We start from the raw sequence: 26,685 nt of genomic DNA, 5'->3' as shown, positions 1-26,685 counted from the left end.
AACTATTTCGTATACTCACAACTGTAAACCCACTTTTGCCCCATCCTGTGCATTTCATTACATATACAGGGTCTGGCATAAATAATCCCCCTTCTTTAGTACAAAACCTTTTATTACAAACTCATAGGCATTTAATTCAGTAACATAACAATATCACACTCAAGCACACCATATGACATTTTAGGTGAAATGTTCAAATTAAAACTATAAATTGTTAACCCATATTATTACCCTACCAACCACACTCAAGCAGGTGTTACTCCTGCTAGACCCTGTATTTGTGCATGTATATTAATGCATATGTTATAATATAATGAATTTGGTTATATTTGAGAAGGAAATTCAGAAAGATCAATAAAATTTACATATGGTCATATGTTCCTCAAAGATAGCCACAAGTGCAAACTTCATTCTACAATTAATCAATGAACTTAACTTATTAAATGTTGTGCATTATTTTTTAAAAAACAGAAGCTTAAATATTCATTTTTTAAATGACATCATAGTATTCTGCAACTGTGGAACAAGCTTGTTTACCTTTCCAGTTCACAGGGAAGAGATCCTACTGGCCTGTAGAGGCACCAGTGAGGAGTCTTATCTTTATCTGAAGAGCACTGGAAAGCCAACAAAGGAGTTTAAGCAGAGGGAATTACCTGATCACTCTCACTGCAGCCTGGAAAATGGGTGGGAGGCACAGTGGTGAGGAAAAGGCAGGGTGTAACGTGGAAATGATTTCAGTGTGAGATGCCGGGGTACTGGACCACAGTGTTCATGATGGAGACAGTAAGAAATGAATAGGTTTGTGAAATCTTCAAAAGGCAAAATCTATGGGATGTGGTGATGAAGTCGATATGTATATTGAGAACAGGGGCGGTGGTTAGGGAGGATGCCTAGGTTTTTGGCTTGAACAACTGAAAGGATAATGGTGTCAGTCACTGCAAAAGAAAACTCTTGAATAAGAAAAAAGTTTATGGGAGAATATTATGAGCTTAGCCTGGAAACTGAGTTTAACCACATTTGGAACGAACTCCAAAGTACAGATGTTGAGTATTGATGGTGGGTCCTGGAGCTTGGGAGGAGAGATCTGAGTTGGAGGTATAGACACTTAGGAGTCAGCAGTAACCTGGGTGAACATACCTTTATAGGATGAATGGCCTTGGGCCAATCACTTCCCTGATCTGAGCTTCAGGGTTTCATTTGTTTGTTTGTTTGTTTGTTTGTTTGTTTATCTGCAAATTAAGGAGCTACAGTTCTTTCTACCTGGCAAAATTGTTTGGAAATTGAAATAAATAGTATGTAAAGTTGTTTGTGATTTTAAGGTGCCATAGGTATGTTCATTGTGGTGGTGCAGATGACAGGGGTGAGGGAAGGAGTAGAGGTTGCAAACTAGTGGTGGGAATAGTTAGCATGGAGAACTGTGTGAAGAATTTTTCCCCAGGACTGTTTCTTTTGCACTTAAATGAACACTGTTTTTTCTTGCCTAGAACAAAGTCATTGATTTTATGTGTTCTGTAATCTAAGCCTGATTCAAAACTGGGAAACCAGTATTCTTTAAATTTAAACCATAATAAATCAATCCTTTGTGAAGAGGAAGGTATGATAATCATTAAAACATGTTGAAGAACGTCATCAAGTTGTTAACCATGAGGAGGAGGTGGTGTTCCTTGAAATCTTTATTCCATCTTTGCTGTAGGCCGGCTCTAGCCGTACGCTTTGGACAGTTTGTTTACAGGGTTATTGTTTCAGTTCCCTCACCCAGCAATTGGTCATTTCAGTGTTCCAAGGGAATTTGAGATTTCACCAACCCTGAATGGCATGGGATAATTCTAGATTTTTCTCTAACTTAACATATTTTTTAAATCTATAAATTGTCTTGCAGGGTGTTCCATTTTTGAAGTATTTGATTTTACAAGAAACTGTCTGTAAAGATTACTTCTGGGGACTGGAAATTGGGAGTCATTTGTGCATGTGTGCATATGAATGTGCATGCGTGTGTGTGTGTGTGCGCGCGTGCGCGCGCATGTTGGGCAGGAGCAGGAGAAAGCAAGCAGCAGTGGAGGGAAAGTAATTTTTCTTTATACCATTCTGAGCTGTTGGAAGCTTCCATAATAAGCATGTAATAAATCAGTGAAAAATTTAATAGAATCTCATAAAATAGAGTACCTAGTTAACTTTTTCACATTTTACTGAACTCTAGGGCTATGTCTACAGAGGTAAAATAAGAACTTGAAACAGTAAGCCCAGATAACTCAGGTCAGATATCCACCCCTGAAGTTTTTTTTAAGTATATATTTTATGGATTATATTATTACAGTTGTCCTAATTTTTCCTCCTTTGCCCCCTCCGACAGGTACCCCCCTTCCCTCCAGCAATCTCCCCCTTAGTTCACGTCCATGGGTCATACATATAAACTCTTTGGCTTCTCCATTTCCTATACTATTCTTAACATCCTCCTGTCTATTTTGTACCTACCAATTATGCTTTTTAATCCCTGTACTTTTTCCCCATTCTTCCCCTTCCCCCCATTAGCTGATAACCCTCCAAATGATCTCCATATTTATGATTCCATTCCTGTTCTAGTTGTTAGCTTAGTTTGTTTTTTTGTTTGTTTCAATTCAGTCGTCAATAGTTGTGAATTTGTTGCCTTTTTAATGTTCATAGTTTTGATCTTCTTCTTTTTCTTAAATAGGCTCCTCTAACCTTTCATGTAATACTTGCTTGGTGATCTTGAATTCCTTTAGCCTTACCTTGTCTGGGAAGCACTTTATCTGCCCTTCAATTCTAAATGACAGCTTTGCTGGATGCGGTAATCTAGGTTGTAGGTCCTTGCTTTTCGTCATTTTGAATAATTCTTGCTCCTTCTTGCCTGCAAAGTTTCTTTTCAGAAATCAGCTGACAGTCTTATGGGAACTCCTTTGTACATAACTCTCTGCTTTTCTCTTGCTGCTTTTGATTCTCTATCTTTAACCTTTGGCATTTTAATTATGATGTGTCTTGGTATGTCCTCTTTGGGTCCAACTTGTTGGAGAGTCTCTGTGCTTTTTAGACTTGCATGTCTATTTCCTTCACCAAATTAAGGAAGTTTTCTTTCATTATTTTTTCAATAAGTTTTCAATTTCTTGCTCTCTTCTTTTCCTTCTGGTATCCCTATGATTCGGATGTTGTCATGTTTGGAGATGTCCCAGAGCCTTCTTAGACTATCCTCATTTTTTTAATTCTTGTTTCTTCTTTCTGTTCTGGTTGAATGTTTATTTCTTCCTTATGTTCCAAATCATTGATTTGAATCCTGGCTTCCTTCTCTTCACTGTTGGTCTCCTCTGGATTTTTCGTTACTTCACTTAGTGTATCCTTCATTTATTCCTTTATTTTGTTGCCATACTCAAAGAATTCTTTGAGCTCCTGATCACCAATGTTTTGCACTCAGCATCTGATAGGTTAGCTGTCTTCATTTTGTTTAGTTCTTTTCCTGGGGTTTTGTTCTGTTCTTTCATTTGAGCCATATTTCTTTGTCACCTCAATCTGACAGCCTCCCTCTCTTTGTTTCTGTGTATGAGGTAGAGCTGCTTTGACTCCCTGTTTTAGTAGTATGGCCTATTGTCGAAAAGGCACTTGTAAATTGTGTGGGGCAGAGCCTTAGGTAATTGCCAGGGTGGGGCAACCCACTTCACTGCTTTGTGACTCTGTGTTGGGGGAAGGCTTAGAAAAGGGACTCTGCTGCTGCCTGGCTTCTGGAGGTTTTCCTGGCACTCACCCTGTTTCCAATCACTTCACCCACTCACCTAATGTGACTGGTGCCCTTCCAGCTGTTGCCCTGGTTTTGAATCCCAGAGTGGGTGGGTTTGCATACGTTTTAAGACCATGCAGGCCCTTTAAGCAGAGTTTCCTGAAAATATGGCATTTTCTTCTGCTGCCCCAACCCCCACTGATTTTTACAGCCAGAAGTTATGGGGTTTTTAATCTTGTGGATGCTGGAACTCTGGGATGTGCAGTCTGGCCTAGGGCTGGGGTCCCTTGCTCCCAAGGTATCACTCCCAATTTTTATCCATCACACATGAATTAGGAACCGTCTGTGCTCATTCCACCACCAGCCCCTCTCCACACCACACCATGCCTCTCCACCCATATTCAGCTCTCTGCCCCTCCTACCCTTCTGGATGAATGTGGCTTCTTTAAATCTTTGGTTGTCAGATTCCATACAGTTCAATTTTCTGACAGTTCTGGGTGTTATTTGTTTTGAGATTTAGTTGTAATTCTTTTTGTGATTGCAAGGGGAGGCGAAGAATGTCTATATCTCCATCTTGACCAGAAGTCCCTACCCCTGAAGTTTTTAACTTAACTCTTCAGATGGGTAATCTCTCATAGATACATTTTTCAAGCTATTACAGAAATGGCTTGACCTTCTGAGCCACTTTGTACTATTAAAACCATTTTTGTAGACCCTGATTTTGCCTGATTTTCATTACAATAACTGTCATTTTCAGGTAAGGGAACCAAATGGTTAGTTGAAGCCCAGAGCTGAAAGTTCCTGAAGTAATTTATCTGAGGTCATATAACTGAAGAAGGGAAAGAGCTGGACGCCAGAACTCTTCCCACTGAATCATGCAATGCTTTAACTCTACATTTTACCTTGTATTTTGTCACACATAGTTATCTCCTAAAGTGGTTACTAAAATTAAAATAAGTGAAATAGTTAGAATATTCAGATAATAACCAAGTTTCACTTGTGCCCCATTCAGTCCTTAGTCTATAATCCATAAAAACACAGAATTATAAGATATAGCCCTGGAAAACCTGGAAATTAACAGCTTGAAATGGTGACCTGTATCATAGTCTCTCAGATTTATTTTTAGGACCTAGCTGTTCCTACTGAATGGTGAGTAAGTGGCTACAATAGAAAAAGGCTGCTTTGGATATTAACTGGCCATGGAATTCATTTAATGGAGGCCTCATTTCCATCTTTCAATAAATGAAATGGAACATCAGTATAAAGAATGATCCCTCTTCCCCACAAGGAGGCCATCTCTTCTCAAAGTAAAGCCCACTAGCAACAGATACCGATTGACTTAAATGCTGACATCTTTTTCAAATATCCATGGGAGTAAGATTTCATCCCAAAAAACAATGTCTTTCATTCCCCTTCCAAGTTGGAGATATTCGGAGTATATTTGTGATGTTGACACATAAATGTGAATTGTAAAATTAAAATGTTGCATGTTTTTAATAACTTTGTCCTCTAGTTCCAGTTTTACTGTTTTTCATGATTCCATAAGTAAAATAATAATGATAACAATTGTAATGATAGTAGAAATCATTATCATCTAAAGCTCATGAGTGTCAACAATATAAACTATGCTTTTAGTTTTCATCCTAATTAAGAATGTTTGTAGGTTATTTTGCCAAAACAATAGACCTTTTTGTGTTGCATTTTGCTATGAGGTAAATGACATATGCAAGTTAGAAATATTCTAAGAGAGAACAGTTTTTCACGTGTTCAATCTTTCTTACTTGATAAAGTATTTAGACCTGTCCCTGTGGTCATTTTACTAAACAGCATTAAGTCAAATGTATTTTGTTTTCTCCTAAGATAATATTTATAAAAGATTACCTTTTAGAAATGCAAATGTTTTTCTTTTCCTTTTGATTTTTTAATATTTTCTTTGTTCTGTAAATTCTGTAGAAAGCCTGAGGGTGGTGCCAGACCCACTTCAGTTTATAAGCAGAAATGTGGAAATGTGTTAGTTTCATAATTTAAAGCTATATCCTTCCCTAAGATGTGCACTTAGCTGAATTAAAAGTATACCCTTGGGTTCAAGTTGAGATCATAGTCAGAGCTGTTTGTATTTTGAAAAGAAGAATCTCAGTAGAATTAGCTCAGTAGGTTTTAATTTATGATCATTTATTTTTCTGATCCTCTCTTATTTGATCATTGTTCTTACCAGTCATCCGGTAATGGGAAGGGCAAAAGCATTAAAGTTTCATTAAGAACAGCTCTCTCTTCTGGTCACCAGTGGGCTAAAACTACAAATATATATTATCTATAAAATTTCAGGATATGTGATAAGACTGCAGTAAAAAGCCATGTCCTTCACTGTCAGTTTTCACAGAATCCCTGGGGTATGTGTGTTGTGAAGGAGGGATATGGGGAGGGCAGAATGAGGGGCGCAGGGATTCAGACACTTTCTTTAATAAATTTCAGGCCAAAATTTTCCAGTCTGGCACCACACAAGTGGATGAAAATGAGGTGCAAGTAGCTTTAGATTCTCAGTGGGTTCCATCTATTCATTCATTCCAAAAATATTTGTGACACATCTACCATGAGCCAGGCACCAGCTCACTAAGGGTCGACACTGCTTCTGCCTTCATGGGGTTTACATTCTAGTAGAAGAGACAGACACATTCTACAGGGAACTATCATGGCAATCATGGCACGTGCCATGAAAGACAGCGATCAAGCTGTGGGAACTCATAACCAAGGATCCCAATCTGAAACCATGGAGGGGCAGGGCAATGTTTAGGCTGGGACTCAAGGATGAGGATTAGCCAGGCCAAAATGAAGAGGATGAGTGGGAGTGTGACACCCCTGAAGCAGAAAGAGACTTGGGGAAGCTGGGAGAAGATAAGCGTGAGGGTAACTGTTCGTGTGGTGAATCATGGGGCAAAGGAGGCCATGGAGGCTGCAGAGGGTGGGGGGGGCCAAAATGTTTTAGGCAAGTAATAGTAAGGCAGTTGACTCCCCTTTAATGGATTTAATTGAAGGGTCATGTTGAACAAACATAGTACATAAGTGGAACTAAGTGGGCATGGGAAAGTTTCATGTATAGAAGTCTAGAAGTAGAATCTTATGAAATAACTTGGTTCAAAGATTCCTTGATCATCTGCCTACCTCCATATCAAAGCATGTCAGTGTGCCTTTGCCCTGGCTTCTCAACCTTTAGGATTCTGTTTTGGGAACCTGGTTTGTTTGTTTTCCTTGAAGTCAGTGCCTTTATTGAGGAAAGGAATAGATAAAGCACACCAAAACGGAAAAATCCTACTGAGTTCCCAAGGAAATATAGTAATACCTTTCTGCATTTTGTATGACAATACTCAGTGATATAGTTGACTCTCAGAAGGTATTATCTACCCATGTAAATAAGTAAGTATATACATATATGTAACATTGATAAGAGAAGCAGAGAGTTGTGAGTGTATGTGCAGATATATATGTATATGTAAAAATATATGGATTAATCGAATAACAACTGCTGTGCGTAAACACAACCTATTTTGACATCGTATGTATTTTATAATTTAAGCTAAGTGGGTAAAACCTCTAAAGTTATTTTATATTTCACAACACTTTAAAGAACAGATAGTTCAGGGAGGAAAAGGAATTTTCATGGCTATTTTCTGAATGGCTACATTTAGATGCTGAGCTTTTAACAAGGCTTTGATTTCATTCCAAAGCCCAGAGCCCTGCAAGGATAGGATCTTGGGAATACTCCACATTCCTTAAAAAAATGCTTATCAATTAAACCATCTCATTTCAGTTGGTGACCTTCCGTGGAGTGAGGAGCTAGCATTTCCCCAGATTATCTCACATGAAGAAAAAACAAACACTATAATAGATTCTTCTGATAGCTGTGAAGTGGAAACAAATGTATTTTTTCCTTAAGCTTCAAAAGCAAGTATTTTCACTGGGAGACAAACAGCATGATATCATGACATCAGGGATAAAATGCTTTTGTCAAAGTTTACGAACAAAAAACAAAAGGGAACCAAGATTAGAGAAAATAGAAGGTATATACTGAGAGCTGAATCGACTCTAGTTGATTTGGACCCGCTAAAAGTTATATCTAAAATGCAAAGGTCTTCTTTTAAAAAGAAGGCAGTTCACTTTCACTCAAGCTGCCTCCTTGTTTAGTTACCAGGAGACAACTACGATTTCAACACGCCACATCATTTTCATGGTGGCTGTGGTGCAGACAGTGATGAGTGGGTATTATTTGCCTTGTGGTTGTTACCAGGTGCTTAACCAGTGCATGTATTTACCTCCTTTGTAACTGCTCCTGAGACCTTAACTCTTTGTGTAGTATGTCTTTATAAGGGAGAGAGAAAGGATATATTAAACACCTGTGATGTGGCAGGCCCAGTATATATACAAATATTAATGTGCCATGGCCCAGCCCTTTAAGAGGCCTAGAAGGAGTCTTCAAAAAAAGTGTCAAGAGTTTGGTGCCCTCTGCCACAGATCCTGTGAAAGTTTGCACCCAGGCAATCTGATGCCAGAGCCCATGCTCTTACTCATTGTACTGTAGTTCTTTAACTGCCTGGGTACGTGAGCCTTGGAGTCTTTCCTTGTTCAGAATATATGCAGTTTCTCAACTCCTCTTCAAAAATGACATGGTTTCTGGTTCTCTGTACATTCTGCCTCTCCCACTGAGATTTGTCAATGTCAGTGTTAGAACTAAACACAATACTATGCTGTAGATTGATCAATTCAGAGTACACTAGGATCAACCCTTCCTGTGATCTGAACACACCCTTTTCTTAATGCAGCCAAAGAATGGATAGGGAGGATTAGTCAGGATCTTGGAGGGGGGTAGAATGGGTGTTCTTTTACATCAAGACGTTGGCACGTAAGAATCTTTATGGTCAATTAGAATCCCAGATTATGTGAACAGCAGTCAAGATTCTCTCACCTTGAACTTAAATTTAATCCTGCGGTGTCATCCCAGTGCTGAGCCTGGATGTTAATTTTTAGTTGATGTTGGGACCCTCATCTATCACTCTTGCTTCCCCTCCCAGCCCATGTCACCAGCGGAGCCAATGAGCCGACCTTCCACATCTTCACCCAGCTGCCTTATAGATAGATGCATCTGCCACAGAACCGTTTTTGTTTAGCCAGATGAGGGTTCTCCAGCTATCCTCCCCTCCGTCCTCCATTCGGCGCCTCATTAATTTGATGTCTTATTAATCAGAATAATATTGGGGGAATTTTCAAGTGATTTTGTGAAATCAAGAGTGACTCAAAAAGGAAATGAAACTTTCAAAAATGTCCTAGTGGAATGGGCTTTTTGCAGTTTCTTCATATATCACAAACTTCATGTTTACAGCACTTCTTGCTTACAGCCTTGAAGAAATGAAGGGCTGCATCATAACCATCCCTAACTACTGATTGTGATGTACTATAAAGGGGACAGAATGAATTTAAGTATAGAATTGATGTTCTCTGTTAACACAGACTGCCATTTGTAATATTGTGGAAATAGCTGCGATAAAGCCTGTTAAAATAGATTTTGACCGCATGTTTATATACAATCTAATTGCTGAGTAATAGATTTATTAAAATGTTCAATTCTTTTTGAACCATTCTGTTATGGTCATGACATTCTCCTCATCCAACAATTCACTCACCCACTCAGGGAGGAGGGAGGTGAAAAAAAGAGTTCTGAAAAGAAATGTTTTGTGATATCCTGAAAATCATGTGATTCCTTGTAGGACCAACATATTGTCTTTAATTTCCTTATCCAAAGCATTTTATGTGGTGTCTCTCAGTCACTTCTGAAAGATAAGTTTAGCTCTTCAAATGGCAAATCTATTTTAGCAATTTTTGACAAGCAACATTGAATCCACACTAGGATCATCCAAGGTCGATCCTGAACAGAGAACATTTCTCTCTGTGTGCTCATTTTAAGGTTGTCTGTGTTACCAGGGTTTACTGACTTCAAGTGCAGGCTTAGAAACTCCGTAAAAATGACTTAAAGTTAACACAGAGAGGATCTCAGATCTGGTGTGGTACCAGGGAGAATTAAGAGATAAGTGAATTGCAGAGAGCAGAAGAAATGTGATAAGGGCTGACATAAGGTAGGAAGGTTCGAAGACTTTACACTAATGTACATATTCATGCTGAGCTCCTTTAAGTGACCTCTGCTCAATCTTGCCTTGCAAGGAACATCAGGCTTCCTGGCCCATCTCCCCCACACCCCTGGTCCTCACTAGCTAATAATTCCTACTTCACCCATCTTCCTAACCCCCTCCTTCTGGCATTTCTCTGTGTGGAATGTCTTCTTAAAGATGCCAGACCCTAATCACAAAGGCCTGTAAGATGGGCAAATGTTCTCTGTTTATCTAGCTAGCAGCCAGCTGGCCAGTCACTAAGCGAGGCATCAAAGCCCATGCCAGGGAAGGTGAAAAGGGGAGGCATATGCTTTTTTGGATCAAGATATTTTGCCTCTCTGTATATTAACTCCTAAAGTGCCACTGCCTTAAATTATTGTTGCTGTCTTTAGCTATTTGGCTATATAATTGTATTAGATGGTTAGATTAGTTATAAATATGTACTGGGTTGATTGTTAGTTCTTTTGAGTCATTTGATCCCATTTCTGCTGACTTGGTACCTTGCATTGAATTTTTAGAAGTTATGGAACATCATGGCTGCCAGCGTTTTAGGATCATTTACTAGTGTCTCTTGTTAAGCTTTGGGGAGTCTATAAATAATATGTCCTTTCATGGAAACCCATCGATCAACCTGAAGAGGGGCTGGTAAATACATCTCTTTAGCTCTGCAATCACGAAAAGATCACAATGTGGGAAACAGCCAGAGAATTCTATTAATTCCCAGTTCTGGTATTTATCAGTTAGCCATTTCTTTTTGGCAAGTTATGCCTTCCCTCTGTCTCAGTTTTCTCATTTGTAAAGTGAAATGGTAACCTCAGCCTTAAAATGTTTGCAGGGGAGTTATCAATTTTTAACTATGAATATTGGATTTTGTATTGCTATCAATGCATGTAATATTCATTAACGTTTCAAGCTACTCAGTTCTAGTTTAGTTATATTTTATGAGGAAAATTGGAAAATACTTAGAAGAAAATAAGAGCCTTGGCTGGTGTGGCTCAGTGGGTTGAGCATCAGCCTGCAAACCAAAAGGTTGCTGTTCGATTCTGGGTCAGGGCACATGCCTGGGTTGCAGGCCAGGTCCCCAGTTGGCGGGGTGTGCAAGAGGCAACCGGTCCATGTTTCTCTTGCACATCGATGTTTCCTTCTCCTTTTTTCTCCCTTCCTACCCTTCTCTCTAAAAAGTAAATAAAATATTTTCAAAAAGAAAAAAATAACAAAACTCATTAGTAGATGAGGAAATAACACATACTTCTTATACATAAATATGTAAAAGGAACTGTGTTCTTTAAGCTAAAGGAAGAAAAGGTTATTTTAATAATGGTTTTTAAATCATAATGAATTACATCAAGAATGGTGACAGTTGATTGCCCTTGCAATTGAGCAAAAAAATTAGAGTAAAATAGTTTATGCTTATGCATGAGGAATGTGGGTTAGGAACAAAGGAAATTTTTGATTGATAACAGTTGGAGTAAATTATGGTAGTAAGTTGGAAGTTTTTAATAAATACAGTTTTTTTATCAACCTTAATATCCATTTACATAGTTAAAATATGACCCATCTTAACTATTTTACTTGGGCTAGATGATATTCTATTTCCATTAATGTTTTAAATTCTTTTATATTATTATAGTAAAAACACTTAACATGAGATATATTCTCCACAAATTATTAAGTGTACATTATCATTGACTATTGGTACAGGGTCACTAGAGCTTACTCATCTTGCTTAGATGAATCTTGACACCAACCGATTAATAACTAACTCCCCATTTCCCTCTCCCTGGCCCATGGCAACCCACTCCACTCTTTGACTCTATGAATTTGGCTATTGTAGTTACCTCATATAGGTAGAATTATGCAGAATTTGTCTTTTTGTGACTTTCTTATTTCACTTAATAAACTGCCCTCAAGATTCATCCATGTTGTCACATACTACAGAATTTTCTTCTTTTCAAAGATGAATAGTATTGCATTGTATGTACATACCACATTTTCTCTATCATTTATGTTGTTTCCACATCTTGGATATTATGAATAGTGCTGCAGTGAACATAGGGGATGCTAATATCTTTTTGAGATCCTGATTTCAATTCTTTTGGATAAATACCCAGAAGTGGGATTGCTAGATTATATAATAATTCTGTTTTTAATTATTTTAGATACCTTCATACTGTTTTCCATAGAGGCTACACCATTTTCCATTCCAACCAAGGGTATACAGGGTTCCAATATCTCTATATCCTTGCCAACACTTGTTGTCTTTTGTTTTTTAATAATAGCCATTCTGAGAGACACAGAGTGATGTCTCATTGTGGTTTAACTCATATTCCCACACGATGAGATACATGTTGGGAAATACATGTTGGCCATTTGTATGTCTTCCCTGGAGAAATATCAATTCAAGCCCTCTGTCCATTTTAAGTCGTGTTATTTGTTTTCTTGGTATTGAGTTATAGGTGTTCCTTATGTATTTAACATATTAATCCTTTATCAGATATATGGTGTGCAAGTATTTTTCCCATTCCACAGGTTGTCTTTTTACTCTTTTGTGTTTTTGCTATTCAGAAGCTTGTCTATTTTTGTTTCTGTTGCCTGCACTTTTGCTGTCATATTCATGAAATCATTGGCAACACCAAGGTCATGAAGATTTTCCCATATATTTTCTCCCAGGAGTTTTATAGTTTCTGGTCTTGTGTTTAATTACTTGGTTCATTTTTTATTGATTTTTTTGCATGGTCTAAGATGAGGGTTCAATTTCATTCCTTTGCATGTGGATATTCAGTTTTTCCAGCACCATTTGTCAAAGACTCTCCTTTCCCCATTTTGTATTCTTAGTACCCTTGTTGAAGATCAGTTGACCATATGTGCTTGGGTTTATTTCTGCACTTACTATTCAGTTGCATTGACCTATACATCTGTCTTTATGCCAGTATCTTACTGTTTTGATTACTATAGCGTTGTAAGATATTTTGGAGTCAGGAAGTATCATATCTCCAGCTTTTTGCTTTTTTCTCAGGATGTATTTGGCTATTCTTGGTCTTACCTGACCTTCTGTCTTGGTATATGTGCATTACAAAAGGCATGCACCTTTCTCCATCTTCATGGACTGGCCTCATACAAGAGAAGACTGCCACGATTCAGTCAGACTAGAGGCTTCTGAGGCCTGTACCCACTCTTTCCCTCCCCAGAGAGAAGCAGGAAGCTGTTGTTTTTGTCTGCTCACTCTGTGCCGAGCAAGTGGAGAGCTACAATATCTACAAGTCCAAACCTCCATCTCAGTTCTCCCCGAGGTGGTTAGACTGCAATGGACCCATCAGGACTCCAAAACTGGAAAGAATAATGCCAGTTTTGGGGGAAACCCCAGAGAAGTTGGAGTGTTGGGTACAAAGATCAACTCTTTGACTCCCAAAGTGGAAACTGAGAGCTAGGATTTTTCATCCGCTTACTCTGTGTTGAGCAGTGAGGAGGGCCTGTGGCATCTACCAGCCCACGTTGTCATCTCTGTTCTCCCTCGGGTGGCTAAACTGTGCTGAACCCCTCAGAGCTCCAAGCCTGGCAATACAAATGCCAGTCCTTTGGGGAATATCCTCAGAAAAGTTGGGGTGCTGGACATGCAAACCAATTCTTTCTTCTCCTGGGAGAAGCTGAGGGCTGGGAAGTCTTCCTAATTATATGGCCTTACACTAGGGGTAAGAACTCTGAAATCTCCCTGCTGGCTTCCATGAGTCTTGTTTTGTGTTTACCCAGAGTGCAGGAAACTTTCAACTAATTTTTAGATTTCTCACACAGAGAAGTTGTTCATGAATTGTTACTGAATCAGTCTATTTATGGGAGGAAGGAGGTTCCAAGTCTTCTTACTTTGCCATCTTGCAGATGTCACTGTTTAAGTTAGGTGACATTCTGAGTTCACTTCTAATATTGTGATTCTAGGATATCATTTCCTACCAGTTGGACTGAGAGGTGATCTCCTTGGATGCTGAATTAGACTGCAGTCCTGAGAGGCAAACATGCGTCTCTAATTCTACTTGTTGATGCCTGACAGTCTCAGGGCTCCTCAATATTTTGGCTTCTTAACTTCTAAATAATAGAATCTTGGCTCTCTTTTGACTAATTCAAAATTATATCCCTTTGAAGACATGACATTTCTGTAAGCCTCAGTTATCTCATCTGCTATAGGGATGTTGTGAGTCTTCAACATAGAGGAAGTACTTAACACAGCACCTGGCGCATAGTAAGTGTCTTAGCATTATCATCATCATCTTCTTCCAGTTTTTAAAATAAACTAATGGACAAGGAAAAATTACATTCCAGGTAATATAATTTTCAAGCCAGAGGGCCAGCTGCTCGGCTAATGCACGGTGACTAGTAACAATGAGATGTCTCCTGTTGACTTCCTGAGCACCCAACAAATGACTAAGCTTTTAAGGAGCAGAAGCTAGGTACTATCTCACAGGGCACTGACAGTGGGAAGCCCAGGAGTAGCTAGCTTTCTTCTCCCTGCTGCAAGACGCCCCTGCACTCTGTTCGTTCTTCCACTTTAGGATCCAATACACCGTGCTGTGATATTTGATTGTATACCCAGCTCCGCCCCCTCTCTGGGCCATTTACCTCCAAACTCAATGCTAGTACCCAGTGTAGGACCAGGCACACATAGATATAGATAAATGTCTATTAGATAAATATCTATCGGATGGATACACAACAAATGAATTACAGATAAGAAACAAATGATGTAATGATTAAGCACATATAATTGGGAGTCAGAAGAACCTGAGTTCAAATCCAGAATCCACTTCTATAACTAGTATGATCTTGAACAACTGACTTAACTCTTTAAGTTTCATGTCTTTGTCTGAACAATGGTGTTACATATCTGATTTATAGGGTTCTTAACATAGTATATATGCTTTGTATATTTTTTGCATAAACATTATATCTTGTAATAAGTAATTATTAATAGTACCATTATTTCCCATAATGAAAGGTATGAAAATAATACAAATATCATTATATATGGGGGGGGGTTGCTTCTATTTATTTTGCTATTATTTTTTGTAATTTGTTGCTGTGGTTATTGACGGTGATGCTGGAGTGATTTATTGATAGCCAGTAAGTACAGAAGACCCATTTGGACTCTGTGATAAGAATCACTGAGACCCAACAACTTTACAGATGTGCATTCTTGCTTTGGACTGAGCTGAGGATGGAGAGATTAAAAAGTTAACAGCATTGCCTTTAATCCTGCAGCCTTAAGAAACAAAGCCCTGTTTCTACCAAAGAAATCTTTAAAATGCTTCCCAGAACATCCAGAACCACTTAGAGCATCTGGGATGTACTGGGAAGCATTTTAAGATGCTTAGAGCATCCTTATTGAGTCCAAGAATCCAAAGAGATGGACCGTAATTTCAGTTAAGCAGTGTTCTCAGACTTTAGGACCCATCAGAATAATTTGGAGGGCTGTTTACACAGATTTCTGAGCTTTACCCCCAGAGTTTTGGATTCAGCAGGCCTGGGGTAGAACCCCAATTTTCATTTCTAATGAGTTCCCACATGATACTGTTGGTGGTGTTTTAGGGACCACACTGTGAGAACCACTGAGATCATAGATATAGTTGAAGTATGAGTCACCTGATTCTGGAGTAGAACATGTGCAGAAGTCTTTCTACTAAAGTGAATTGTCTGATAACCCCTGTAAAAATGAGACCTTCCTACTTTCAGCCCCCATAATTTCAACCCTGCACCACTCTTTCCCTACTTTTTAAATGTATTGTTAAGGGAAATGGTTTCATGAAATTGTTTTTAAATTTTATGAGCCAGATAAAATCTATAGAAATGCTCTCCAGAAAAGCCTATATACACATTGCTTAAAATTTCAGGAGGTTCTTGGACAACTCCTCCACTGGCCCACCCAATGGCCCCTAGAAGTATCAGTAGAAAAACTATGCCCTATGAGTTCACTTGAATGTAACAAAAATTCCCTCCTCATACTTAACTTTTAGGTTAAGTACACTCATCTGTAAAATAGGAATAATGATAATAGTTCTTACCTCAAAGATTATAACTGGTGTAATACATGGAAGAGTCTAATTCGAAAACCAAAAACGCTAAATATTACCCTTTTCTCTCTTTTTGTAGTTCTGTTACAACACAACAATCTTCATTCTTGAGGCAAATGGATGCCTCTCCCTGCTAGGGGAAAGATCAGGAAGTATAAGAGAGGAAGAGCCCATCCCTGGCCAGATGGCTCAGTTGGTTGGAGCATCATCCTGTACACCAAAGGGTTGCAGGTTTAGTTCCCAGTTAGGGCACATAGCTAGGTCGCAGGTTCAGTCCCTGGTTAGGGCTACAGGAGGCAACCGCTCAATGTTTCTTTTTCACATCGATGTTTCCCTCTCTCTCCCTGCAACCCCGCAGCCCTTCCTTTCAAAAATTCATAAACGTATCCTCAGATGAGGATTTAAAAAAAACAAGAGCCCAAAGAATAATAGTTCAAGAGCTTACTCTGTGCCCATTGCTTTCTTTTGCTAAACTCTGGTTAGTCTGCTGTTGTGGTTCTTTCTGTGAGTCATTAAGCAGTGGAGGATACAAGCCCCTAGGTCTGACTCTGTGACACAAGGATCTCAATTCATTTGTCCTGAAATAGTCCACTTTGCAAATGTCCAGTGCCTTCTCATGTCCTCATGTTAATGCCTCCTGACAGGAAGACAGAAATATAAAATTCTAATAAAGGCTGATTTTCAGGCTAGAAGACACTGAGTCTTGAGAAATGATGATTAAAAGTTAAGCTTGATTCTCATTGTGTCTACAAAAATAAATACGTTTTCTATTTCACATCAATGTTTCCCTCTCTCTGTCTCTTCCCCTTTCTCTAAAATCAATAAGCATGTCCTCAGATGAGGATAAAAAAATAAAAATAAAAAAAATAAGTAATACATTGATAGGCCAATCAGCAGACATTTATTTAGCACCTACTCTGTACACTGTGCAAAAGATGACACAAAGAATAACACATGCTTCTATGCTGTGCCGACTCACAGACCAACAGGGAAGATAGAGCAAAAATAAAACCAAACCCAAAGTGAGCCATAGCAAGAACAGTGATTGTTCAGACAGTGTTGCAGGTGTACAGGAGAGGGAGAAATTAATTTTGACCAGGATCCATAGGTCTCCTGGGCAACATGATATTTCAGCTGGACCCTGCTGTAGGTAAATATGAAGGAGAAGGGCATCCTAGGCTGTAGGAATAGTTTGAGGAAAAACATGGAGATAGAAAAAAGCTTGGTATAAATTTGCGGTTTTATGATCTAACCAGTGTGACCATAGTGTGGGTTTGGGGGTAAAGGTGTAGAACTTGCTAGAAGGATAAATTGGAAGCATATCGTAAGAAGGAAACCAAAGCAGCTTTGGCTTTTCTCTCCATGCAGTGGGGAAAGATTGAGGGTCTTTGAGTAGAGAGATACCCAAAGCAGATCTGTTTTTATAAAAAGAGAATCCTGGTGAGGAATAGACAGTAGAAAGCAAGAAGAAAGTAAGACCTGGAAAAGATGCTGGGAATCTGAACTAAAGCCAGAGGAGTGGGAGTAGCGTGGAGGGATGAGGATGAAAGGCATTTGAGAGGCTGCATTCGTTTGTGGGTGGTTGATGACAGGTAGCAAAGAAAGCTGAGGTGAGCTGAGACTGCTCCCCCAGGCCAGGCTGCCCCATGAAGCAGACCATGGTCCCAGAGGAAGAGTCTGGCTACAGGCCCCAAGGCCAGGGGATAAAGGATACCTCTCAGCCATCCCAAGACTTTTCTCCCTCCTAGAACTCCCAGAGGGGGAACAACTGACCATCTGCTTTGCCTGCATGAAATACCAAAATCACTGAATCCAAACATGGGTCCTCAGCCCAGTAGCTTCAGAAGTCCCGAAGGTCTTTTTAAACAACTTTCAGGTACTGTTGCAGGCGAACCTGAGGTGAGCCGGAGGTGGGGCCCAGGCATCCATGTTTTATAAAGCTCCCAGGTGATTCTGATGCACAGCTGGATTTGGGAACTAATGTGGGACCTTACCATTGTGCTGGGAAATGTACAGAAAATACAGCATCAACACATAGTGCCGGTGAATGCTATGATGGCTTGAAGACCTTAGGTTTTGGTCTCCAACAGTGTCTCAAGCATCATGACCTTCACTCAGTGCCTCAGCTTACCCTTCATCTTCAATTCTAATCCTCAGCAAATACATCAGGAGATAGAAGCTGCATGCTTAACAAGTTCCCCTGAACTTTCCAGAAGAACAGTGTGCATACCAGCCTTCCTTTTCACTCTTGTCCTCAGTTGAAATAGAGAGAGAGCGTGGCTGCATCACAGAGACACCAGAAGAGAGTCTTGTTACAGGGTGCTTTCAGTCTTTAGAAGACAGACTTCATAAAAATACTACCCATTTTCTGCAAGGCCTGTATAACACCCGCAGAACTGTTATTGCTGTTGTTGTTTTTATTTCTCAGAAAAATCATACAGTTCAACGGTAAGGCAGATATTAAAAGCATCCCTTCTATACACCATGATTCGGTGACTCGTGCAAAGTCAGACAACCAGAGCAGGTCCTGAGTCCACCGTCCTCTGGAGCACCGACTCTGCTCTGTGCCATGATGGAGAAGGGCAACATTGGGGCATTTTTGTCTCCTTGTAAAAGAGAAAAAGTGGGGGGAGGAAGGATTACTAAAACACACCTCACTCACACTGCAATCACTGCATTGTTTTTCCTGTTGAAACACCCTGTTGGTTTTTAAATCCCTTTAAACCTACCCGGCACCTGTATGGCCTGGATCCAAGAATTATTACCGAACTTCTCACTTTTTTATATCTAGCCACATAGGAATTTCTGTGATGGTACCTGGCTCCTGGTTCAGTTGAAAATTTCAAAGTTTCTGGAAGTTTTCTTCTTCTGTAGACCTAGAAGTATGCAATGCTCAGAAACTGATTTGTTTTTTAATTAAGCAGAGATGTTTCCCCCTTTTAGTTCTCCTACTGGATAAAATAGGAGCACAGAATAACCTGGATTGTTTCTCTGTAAAGACACTTCTGAAATATTAACCAGAAGAGAGGGCAGGGAACAGATATGGAAAGGGGTGGGGGTCTCTTCTAGCAGCATATGGTATATGAGATGACCTCTCTTCGGGGCAATACTGAGGCTGAAAACATAATGAGAACTTCCCAGCAAATTCATTATAACAAAACATAATGTGAGCTCACTGAGCACAAAAATAGGCTGAAGGAAAGTGACTCCCACATAAGACCTAATTAAATACTTTGATGTCAGAAAGCAGAGCAGGGAGGGGTGGAAAATCAAATCAGACCAAAGTAAAGGGTAAAGGACCTAAATTTAAATGGAAAGAAGAAATCTCTCTCTCTCTCTAGCTCTCTCTCTACCCCCTCCCCTCCACCTCTCATGTGTGTGTGTCTCTCTCTCTCCCCTCCCCTCCACCCCCCATGTTTCTCTCTCTCTCTCTCTCTCTCTCTCTCTCTCTCTGTCTCTCTCTCTCTCCTTTTCTTCCTTTGCCATGAAGGAAGAATAAGATTCAGAAACAATGGGTTGTAAATTCTTCAGCCAATTAGTCCAGTGACTTACTACTGTTTATAATGCACAGAATGTCACAGGCTGTTTTGCGGCCTCCCCAAGTTGGTTTGTTAATAACAGGAAGCTAGCACTTCTCAGTACAGTGGATCAGCTACACGTGAAAATAAATGCAAAAAACCTGGAGAGGAATAGAAGCAGACCGAGAGTAGCCTTGATTTAATTTAACGTTTGGGGGTCCACACACAAATGAGCATTTTAGTAGGCTTCATGGTGGAAGTTGCTGTCATTTGTAAAATATTCTGGCCAATTAGCTAATAGTGTGCTTGGATTTCTCCTGTTTTGATACAGTAATACTAAGTACATTGTGAAGCCCAATTATACAAATCATCCCCATATGCCATACCAGTCTTTCTTTATGAACTGTGTTTATAAATCCTGTGTGAGGAAATGTGTACTTCAGCAATTTAGACCATGTGTAAAAACATAGCCAATGGGATTGTCAAGAAAACAAGTTCCAGCCTAGGAAGCCCTAATGTGTTCCGCTGGAATAACAGGAGGGTGCCTGGAGTGCAACGCTCTGCTTAAATACATATTGCTTTATAGTGTTTAACCGGTTCAGGGGCTTCCGCTTCCCTTTCTGTTATTTTATTCTTCTTTTCTTTTAGGATCCAACCTTGGAGTTTTTAAGAAAATTTGGGATTGGTCTTCTCTCAGGCACAATAGCCTCAGTCATTAACATCCCTTTTGATGTTGCCAAAAGTAGGATTCAAGGGCCTCAGCCAGTTCCTGGAGAGATCAAGTACAGAACCTGTTTTGAAACAATGGCAACAGTCTATCAGGAAGAAGGGTAAAGCATTCTTATTTTAATAAATGAGCAAGACTCAAGGATTGTTCAAACCTTATTGTACTTCCGTTTTGATGACAGCCATTAAGCTCTGTTAAATTGGGTGTGTATCTGAGCCACTCTCAGGGGTAGGTGACCAACTTTGCAAGATAACACAATAATGACATGTTGGCAAAACATTCTTACACCGTCAAGAACCATCAGCCACCACCATACAAGATGCTGCGTGTTTGTCTTAAAATGCTGAGATGGGCTTTTTGCTTGCTTGTTTGCATAATATGCTATTGCATATCACATGCCCTGTTAACACACATGGGCAGGAGAGTCATTGTCTTCTGAGTGTAAATGTAATCCAAATGTCACCTAGTTATCCTAATTATATTCTCCTGGGAGAATTAAACATGGAAATTCCGTGAAATTAGTTTTCTTTTAAAAATTTAAAGTATGCACTTTTTTCTGCTGGTCATTTTTTTTTCAAGTCTTTTGTCTCTTTATCCCTCCTCACCTAAGCCTTATTCTCAAATAAGTAATTTTTTGTCATTTTGATCTAAACTGAATCATATTTCCTTATGTGAAGACTGAGTTTGTAGCCTTTTAAATTCAATTACAGAAGTCACTGTGTCCACATACATAACTGTCTCAGAAGTAAGACATGTCTTGAAAGCAAAAACCACCATGCTGATGGAAATCATGTTTCTGATTGGGCAAGACCAGCATAGCTTGGGTAATAAAGAATTAATGAACTCTTTCCCCTTGTCCAATTTGTTGCAGAGACTATTCAGCCAGATACTGTCTGGTTTGGGATGTGTATAATTTCAAACAATTTTTTTTTTAATGCCAGGTCAGCACCTCAATAAAGCTGAGGTACAACTCCATTTTGTTTTCAGAATAAGAATGTTGCTCTTTTCCTTTCACTTACAGGATTCTAGCTTTGTACAAAGGCCTGCTCCCCAAGATAATGAGGCTTGGACCAGGTAATTGCATTTTTATTACTTATATCCTTCCTTCTTTATTGTTCTAGTGCCTCTTTTTTTCTTATGGGTGTCTATCAGCAACACAATAAAAGTTTCTCCCACTGTGAAAGACAGAAACGTTGCGGATATGAAGTTGCTGGTGAGTATTCAAGATACTGAAGGCACGTCCATTAGAAACGTTCTACCTGGGTTTATAAGGTACTATTTACAGCCTTGCTGGAGGCTGATAGAGGCCAAAGGCCAGCTTAAGTCAATAGGAAAGGATCCACAGCCAGTTGGAGTTGGAGATGGAATGAGCACCCAGGCATATACACAGTGGCGTCTGGCTGGACGGGAGGATTTTCAGTGTGTGAGGGACCAGCCCAATAAAACTTTCCCTGGTGCTCCTAGTTCATTCTTGCTCCTGCCTCAATTTCATTTCAAAAAGAGAAAAAGAGGGCAACTTTGCCTCCAGGAACAGCAAGAGCCACTTGTCTTCACAGTCACCTCCAGGGAGTGGTAGAGCCACAGCTTGGCGCTCACCGTCCGGGCCTCTGTCAGCATGCCGGTGGAGGCTCCTGGCTCCGGGCCTTACCTCAGGATGCCAGCCCACAAAAAAAAAAAAAAAACAACGGCTGCCATTGCCTCAGGGAGAGTCAGCTGCCTCTATGTAAATAGATAAGAAAATAACTGCTACAGACTCAACCGCCTGGGCAAATAGTCTTGGATTATAAGCAACATTGTGAAAAAGTACGGAAGTATACACTAGAACACACATATTTTTTTTAGCAGGCCACACTCACCTACTTAGACATCCTGGTGACCTTCCTCAGAACCTTCCCCTACTCCTTTCTTCTCTCCCTTTCCCATTCTTTGTTAACATTCATGTCCTCCTCCTGTACCACCCTCACATGCATGCACATTCACCCTTAGATCTCAACCCAAATAACCAGCATTTCTACCAATCTGAGATACAGCACAACAGTCTGTAAGTTGATGCTGGTAAATAATATTTTCTTTTATTTAGAAAACACTTCATCAGTTCCCAATCCATCTATCCCAACTTTTCTAGGCATTTAAGCATGGATTGTGCTTCACATTTGAGATTCAGACTTGCCTTTTGTTAGTCATTGGCCCATGTGTATAAAAGGACCCAATAATGAGAATATTGGTGATTTTGTGCAACTATCTCTGTAAGTATGTGTTTTTCCTTCACCACACAGTAAAAACCCGCTCGTAGACCTAGCATTAGGGAAAATCATAGGACTGGCCCTAACCCAGCTTTCTCAGGAGGGGATGGGTGTGAAAAGGGTGAAAACCCTGGAGAGTTTAACTATATGGTCATTGACTGGAAACTTAATCCAAAACTCTTTAAATAATCTGACCCCAAGTTTTGTTAAAGGCTTGCAAATGTTTGGTTGGCTTTTAAAATATTTTTGCATGAGGTGTCCTGAGTTGCTGTGGTGTTAAATCTAATGAAAAGCGTTGTTGTGAATGTACTGTCCAAGTAAACAACACTGAATGACTGGAAAGCTCATTCAAAGACCTGGCCTCCACTCTCATTCCAAACATGCAAGCCCGACCAACTTCAAAGGAAAGAAAGGTAGAAAGAAAGGTAAGACTTTTGAGTTAAGGATAAAATTTAAAAGAGAGAAAGAGAAAGAGTAAAAAAGAAAAGGAAGATGAACCTGGACTTCCCATCCCTCGCTCTGGAGAAGCATCTCATCCTGTTTTTGTAACAGCCTTAGTAGCTCTTCGTGGCTACTGATAGGTACCTCCTGTGAAAGGAGAATCTCAAAGCCTATGGTTTAAACTCCAAATATCAGTAGACTGAAAACTAGCCCAATTCTGTGTGTTCTCGTCTTACACCACGAATAGTTACTGAGAGCAAACACAGCAGTTACATACATATTAACAACCCTCTACAGTATGTCCCTCCTCATTTGCCAGAGCGCCAAGAGGGCTATAGCAGTGAGGCAGGTCTAATAGAGCATCTTCATGGGTTAAAAATGAAAATTACAGGCAGATCATTATCTTTGGTATAAGGTTACACAAACATGTGCGGCCTGTAGATTTTTTTTAAAAGCATATGGCAGTGTGTACAAAATAACTAAAACCAAAATCAAGTTTTATTTCTTTCTGTCAGAAGTCAGTCCTCTGTTCATGCACCCAAGTCTTCTCTAAGTTTTGCCGAGAATATTTATCCACATTTTGATTTTGTAATATTTTTCACACAGACATGAAAGAATAAATAGAGATTGTCTTAAAGGACACATAACATGTGCAATTTACTGCATCCGATAGAACGCAGAATCACCCACATATAAATGCTCCCGTGATGTCTAGGTATTCAGCAGGCTTGGAGCCTATTTTCCTGTATCATATTCCTCTTGATATATTACATAGTAAGCCTCTTGGCAGCCAGTTATATAACTCTTCTCTGTCAAGATGAATGGTGTTCTTATGACACCCAACCCCTACTACCAAATTTTCAAGTGACACCCATATATGGCCTAGGCAGATAAAAGGAATGGAAAAAAAGGATAAAAACTAGCTTAGTTTTGCAATTCATATTCTTTTTTAGTATTCAGAAGCTATTTTTCACATTGCAATCCAATTTGAAAGCTGTAAGAGAAAACTAGATTCATTCATCAAGCACCATCTTAGAGATTTTCTTCTTGAATGCAACTACAACAATGCTAATTGTGGACTGAAAAAGACAAATCCTTTGCCTATGTGAGAAGAATCTGAAGCCTTCTGTTCGCAGGAAAGCCACATGCCCTTACATGACTAAATGTCTATATTTATTTACTTTTAAAAATTAAAAGTCTGAAAAAGAATCTGATGAGAAATGATGAAAGTTACAGAAACTCATGGGGAAAAAATGTATTTGGAGACTCAAGATGGTCTTGATTTTGCTCTAAGAATGTTCCACAGAGTTTTGTATCTATGTATTGGAGCTCAAGAACTGATGGATCTAAACAGCCCTGGCCTGACAGGCTGCATGGGACTTCGTGGATTCAGAAACTCTGGGAAAGACAACATTATTTTACAGGATTTGTGATGAAAGCCAGCTCTTTTCTTTTCTAGGTGGTGCGGTGATGCTGCTGGTTTATGAATACACCTATTCATGGCTTCAGGAGAACTGGTGATTGCCTATGAAGTGTTCTTACCCCTTGAGATAATTCAAATTTGCTATACAGCACCTTGAGACTATCAATCAGCTAGGCCAATACAATTATAAATTATAATTATACAATAATTATATACAATTATAAAGGGGAAAACAGTTTAAGAATGAAACCTATTTTGATACTTGAGAAATTATCTCTATACAATTTGAGACTATAGTTATGGCAATATCCATAAAATTATAAGAAGAAAATAATATAAAGCAATAAGTTATATAAACTGAATATAGAAAAATAGCATAGAAATCAGATATATTTCATAAAAGCATTTTAAATTTTGTGACCTATGTTTAACTTACATAGCTGCACAATGAAAATCATTGTATTAATAATTATTTTTTCCCAAAAGCCAAGAAATGCTTATGGTAAAAAAAGAAAAAGGCAAAATTTAAGCAGTTTTGATAAGAATTAAACTCTTCCATAAATAATATTTAAAAGTCATAATGAAAATATTTTTAAAGTGCATTAAAATGGTCTTTTAAAAATATTGAAATTTATGTTAAAATGTAAATCTGGTTTTTTTAGTAATAATACAAATCTCAGCTACATTTTTAAAAATCTACTTTATATTTTGCAATGCTATTTAAAGCAGGTCATACTTAAAATCCAGATATTTGAAGTCTTTTGTGACAAATAGAAAAATGAAGTTTTATTAAACTACTTTCCTTCACATAGTTCCCTTTGAGAACAAGTTTTGTTGCTGAATATGTTCATGTTAAGTCACAAATTGGAACCACTCTTTGGGCCCATTTGTGCTGCCTGCATTTGTGTCCAGGTACCTTTGTTAAGAACTCTTACCTATGCCTTTCTTAAAAAGGATGTTTACAGTAAAAGTACATTTCCAGGTTATTAGTTATGAGTAACAGCTTCAGGTGAGAAGTCTATTTGCAGTGTTAAGACCTGTATTATTCAGGAAAAATGATGTTTCAAAATAAAAGTACATTCTTAGCATTTCCAAAGATTCCTGTTCTAACACATACTCCAAAAAAATATCTTCTAGGCCTTGATATAACAACAGAATTTCATATCCCCATCCTTAAATGATGCTACTTCAGTAGCTAAAAATCACCAAAAAATATCTGCATATTCTAGGTGACACCTGTTCTTAACTACTACTATGGGACATTCCTACCATGAGACTATGTCAGTAAGCATTTTGAAAATAAAAAAATAAAAGATAGCATGGTAATTATTACTTTTTATTAATTTAGAGCATTTGAAGTATAAAAATAAAGGCTTTTTGACATACTGTATATACATACACAGCCTTCAGTTGTACATCCTTTCCAGCATGGTTTTTTAAAAAATTTATAGGTCAGCCCAATATTCAAAAGAGGGTCATTGAAAGTAGGGGAAAAAACAAGAGAAATAAGAATGTGTCTATTGTACAACTGCCTTCTGTCCTTGCAGGTAATACCTTGCAGGTAATTCTTTCTCTCCTGTGAGAGAAGCCATGAAATTGCATCTTTAACCTCTCCGTGTGGATGGGATGCAAAAGGATCTCTGAAGGATGCATTTTCCAATTAAAAAACACTTCTACCCCCTAAGAAACAGCGGAAATGTGTCAACATTAATCAATAATAATAATGTTTAAAAATCAAACAATCTCAGCCTCATATCCCATCCCATCGTCCTTCTCTTATTTTTAAAATTAGCTTTAAACCATAATTGCTTTGAATAGCAAATTGTATTTGGGGTTTCTGTTGTTTTTTAAAATTTTCATGTGAATTCACTGTTGCTAAGAAAATACCTAGAGGGGAAAGAAGAAAAGAAAACAAGAAGACTTTGATATCATTAATATTAGATTTTTAAAACACACAAGAACCAGAAAAATTATAAATAGCATAACAAGAGATTTCTTAATTTAGATAAAGAAAATAACATTTAGTTATGTTTCCATACAAACAATTGATAGCTTTTTAAAGACTCCTAATAGCCACCTAAAAACATCTGATAAGGAATAATTCTGTACCTTATGCCAGTTTTCCCGGACAGCAGGAGAGTCCCTGTATGGTATGGTTTTAAAGTCTCCACCAAGATATTGGATTGGTATCTTTGTTTCATTTGGTTTATAGTCTATTTTCTCACCAGACTAGGAACTCCAGATGTCAATAGGAGTTATACAAGATCAAAGGAAGACTATGGCCCTGAGAGTTCATCTGCTCCTTCTGCTTATTCTTCTCCTAAAGTTATTATCCTCTGCTTGTAGCACTGAATTTCAGTTGCTTTAGAAATAAATGCAGTTCAAAGCTCTCTATAAG

At 38.7% G+C, this 26,685-nt stretch overlaps 1 protein-coding gene across 5 annotated transcripts in view; it reads left to right on the top strand.

Moving 5' to 3' along the window:
- The window catches only part of SLC25A21 (solute carrier family 25 member 21), a 474,917-nt gene extending 448,232 nt beyond the window's left edge, over window positions 1-26,685 (top strand). For 4 of the 5 annotated variants that reach the window (XM_054588807.1, XM_054588947.1, XM_054589117.1 and 1 more), the window contains 3 exons: window positions 20,102-20,283; window positions 21,202-21,254; window positions 24,324-24,758. In XM_054588807.1, the coding sequence (XP_054444782.1) occupies window positions 20,102-20,283; window positions 21,202-21,254; window positions 24,324-24,385 (297 nt within the window). In that variant the 3' untranslated portion in view covers window positions 24,386-24,758. Of the gene's footprint in view, window positions 1-20,101; window positions 20,284-21,201; window positions 21,255-24,323; window positions 24,759-25,834 lie in introns of those variants that run through there. The other variant, XM_054588867.1, reaches the window with a different exon arrangement.

This window comes from Pteronotus mesoamericanus, unplaced genomic scaffold (genome assembly GCF_021234165.1).
Source record: "Pteronotus mesoamericanus isolate MK-2021 breed Mesoamerican mustached bat unplaced genomic scaffold, CSHL_Meso_final contig_100, whole genome shotgun sequence".
NCBI lineage: Eukaryota > Metazoa > Chordata > Mammalia > Chiroptera > Mormoopidae > Pteronotus > Pteronotus mesoamericanus.
This window is presented reverse-complemented; position numbering and strand designations above follow the sequence as displayed.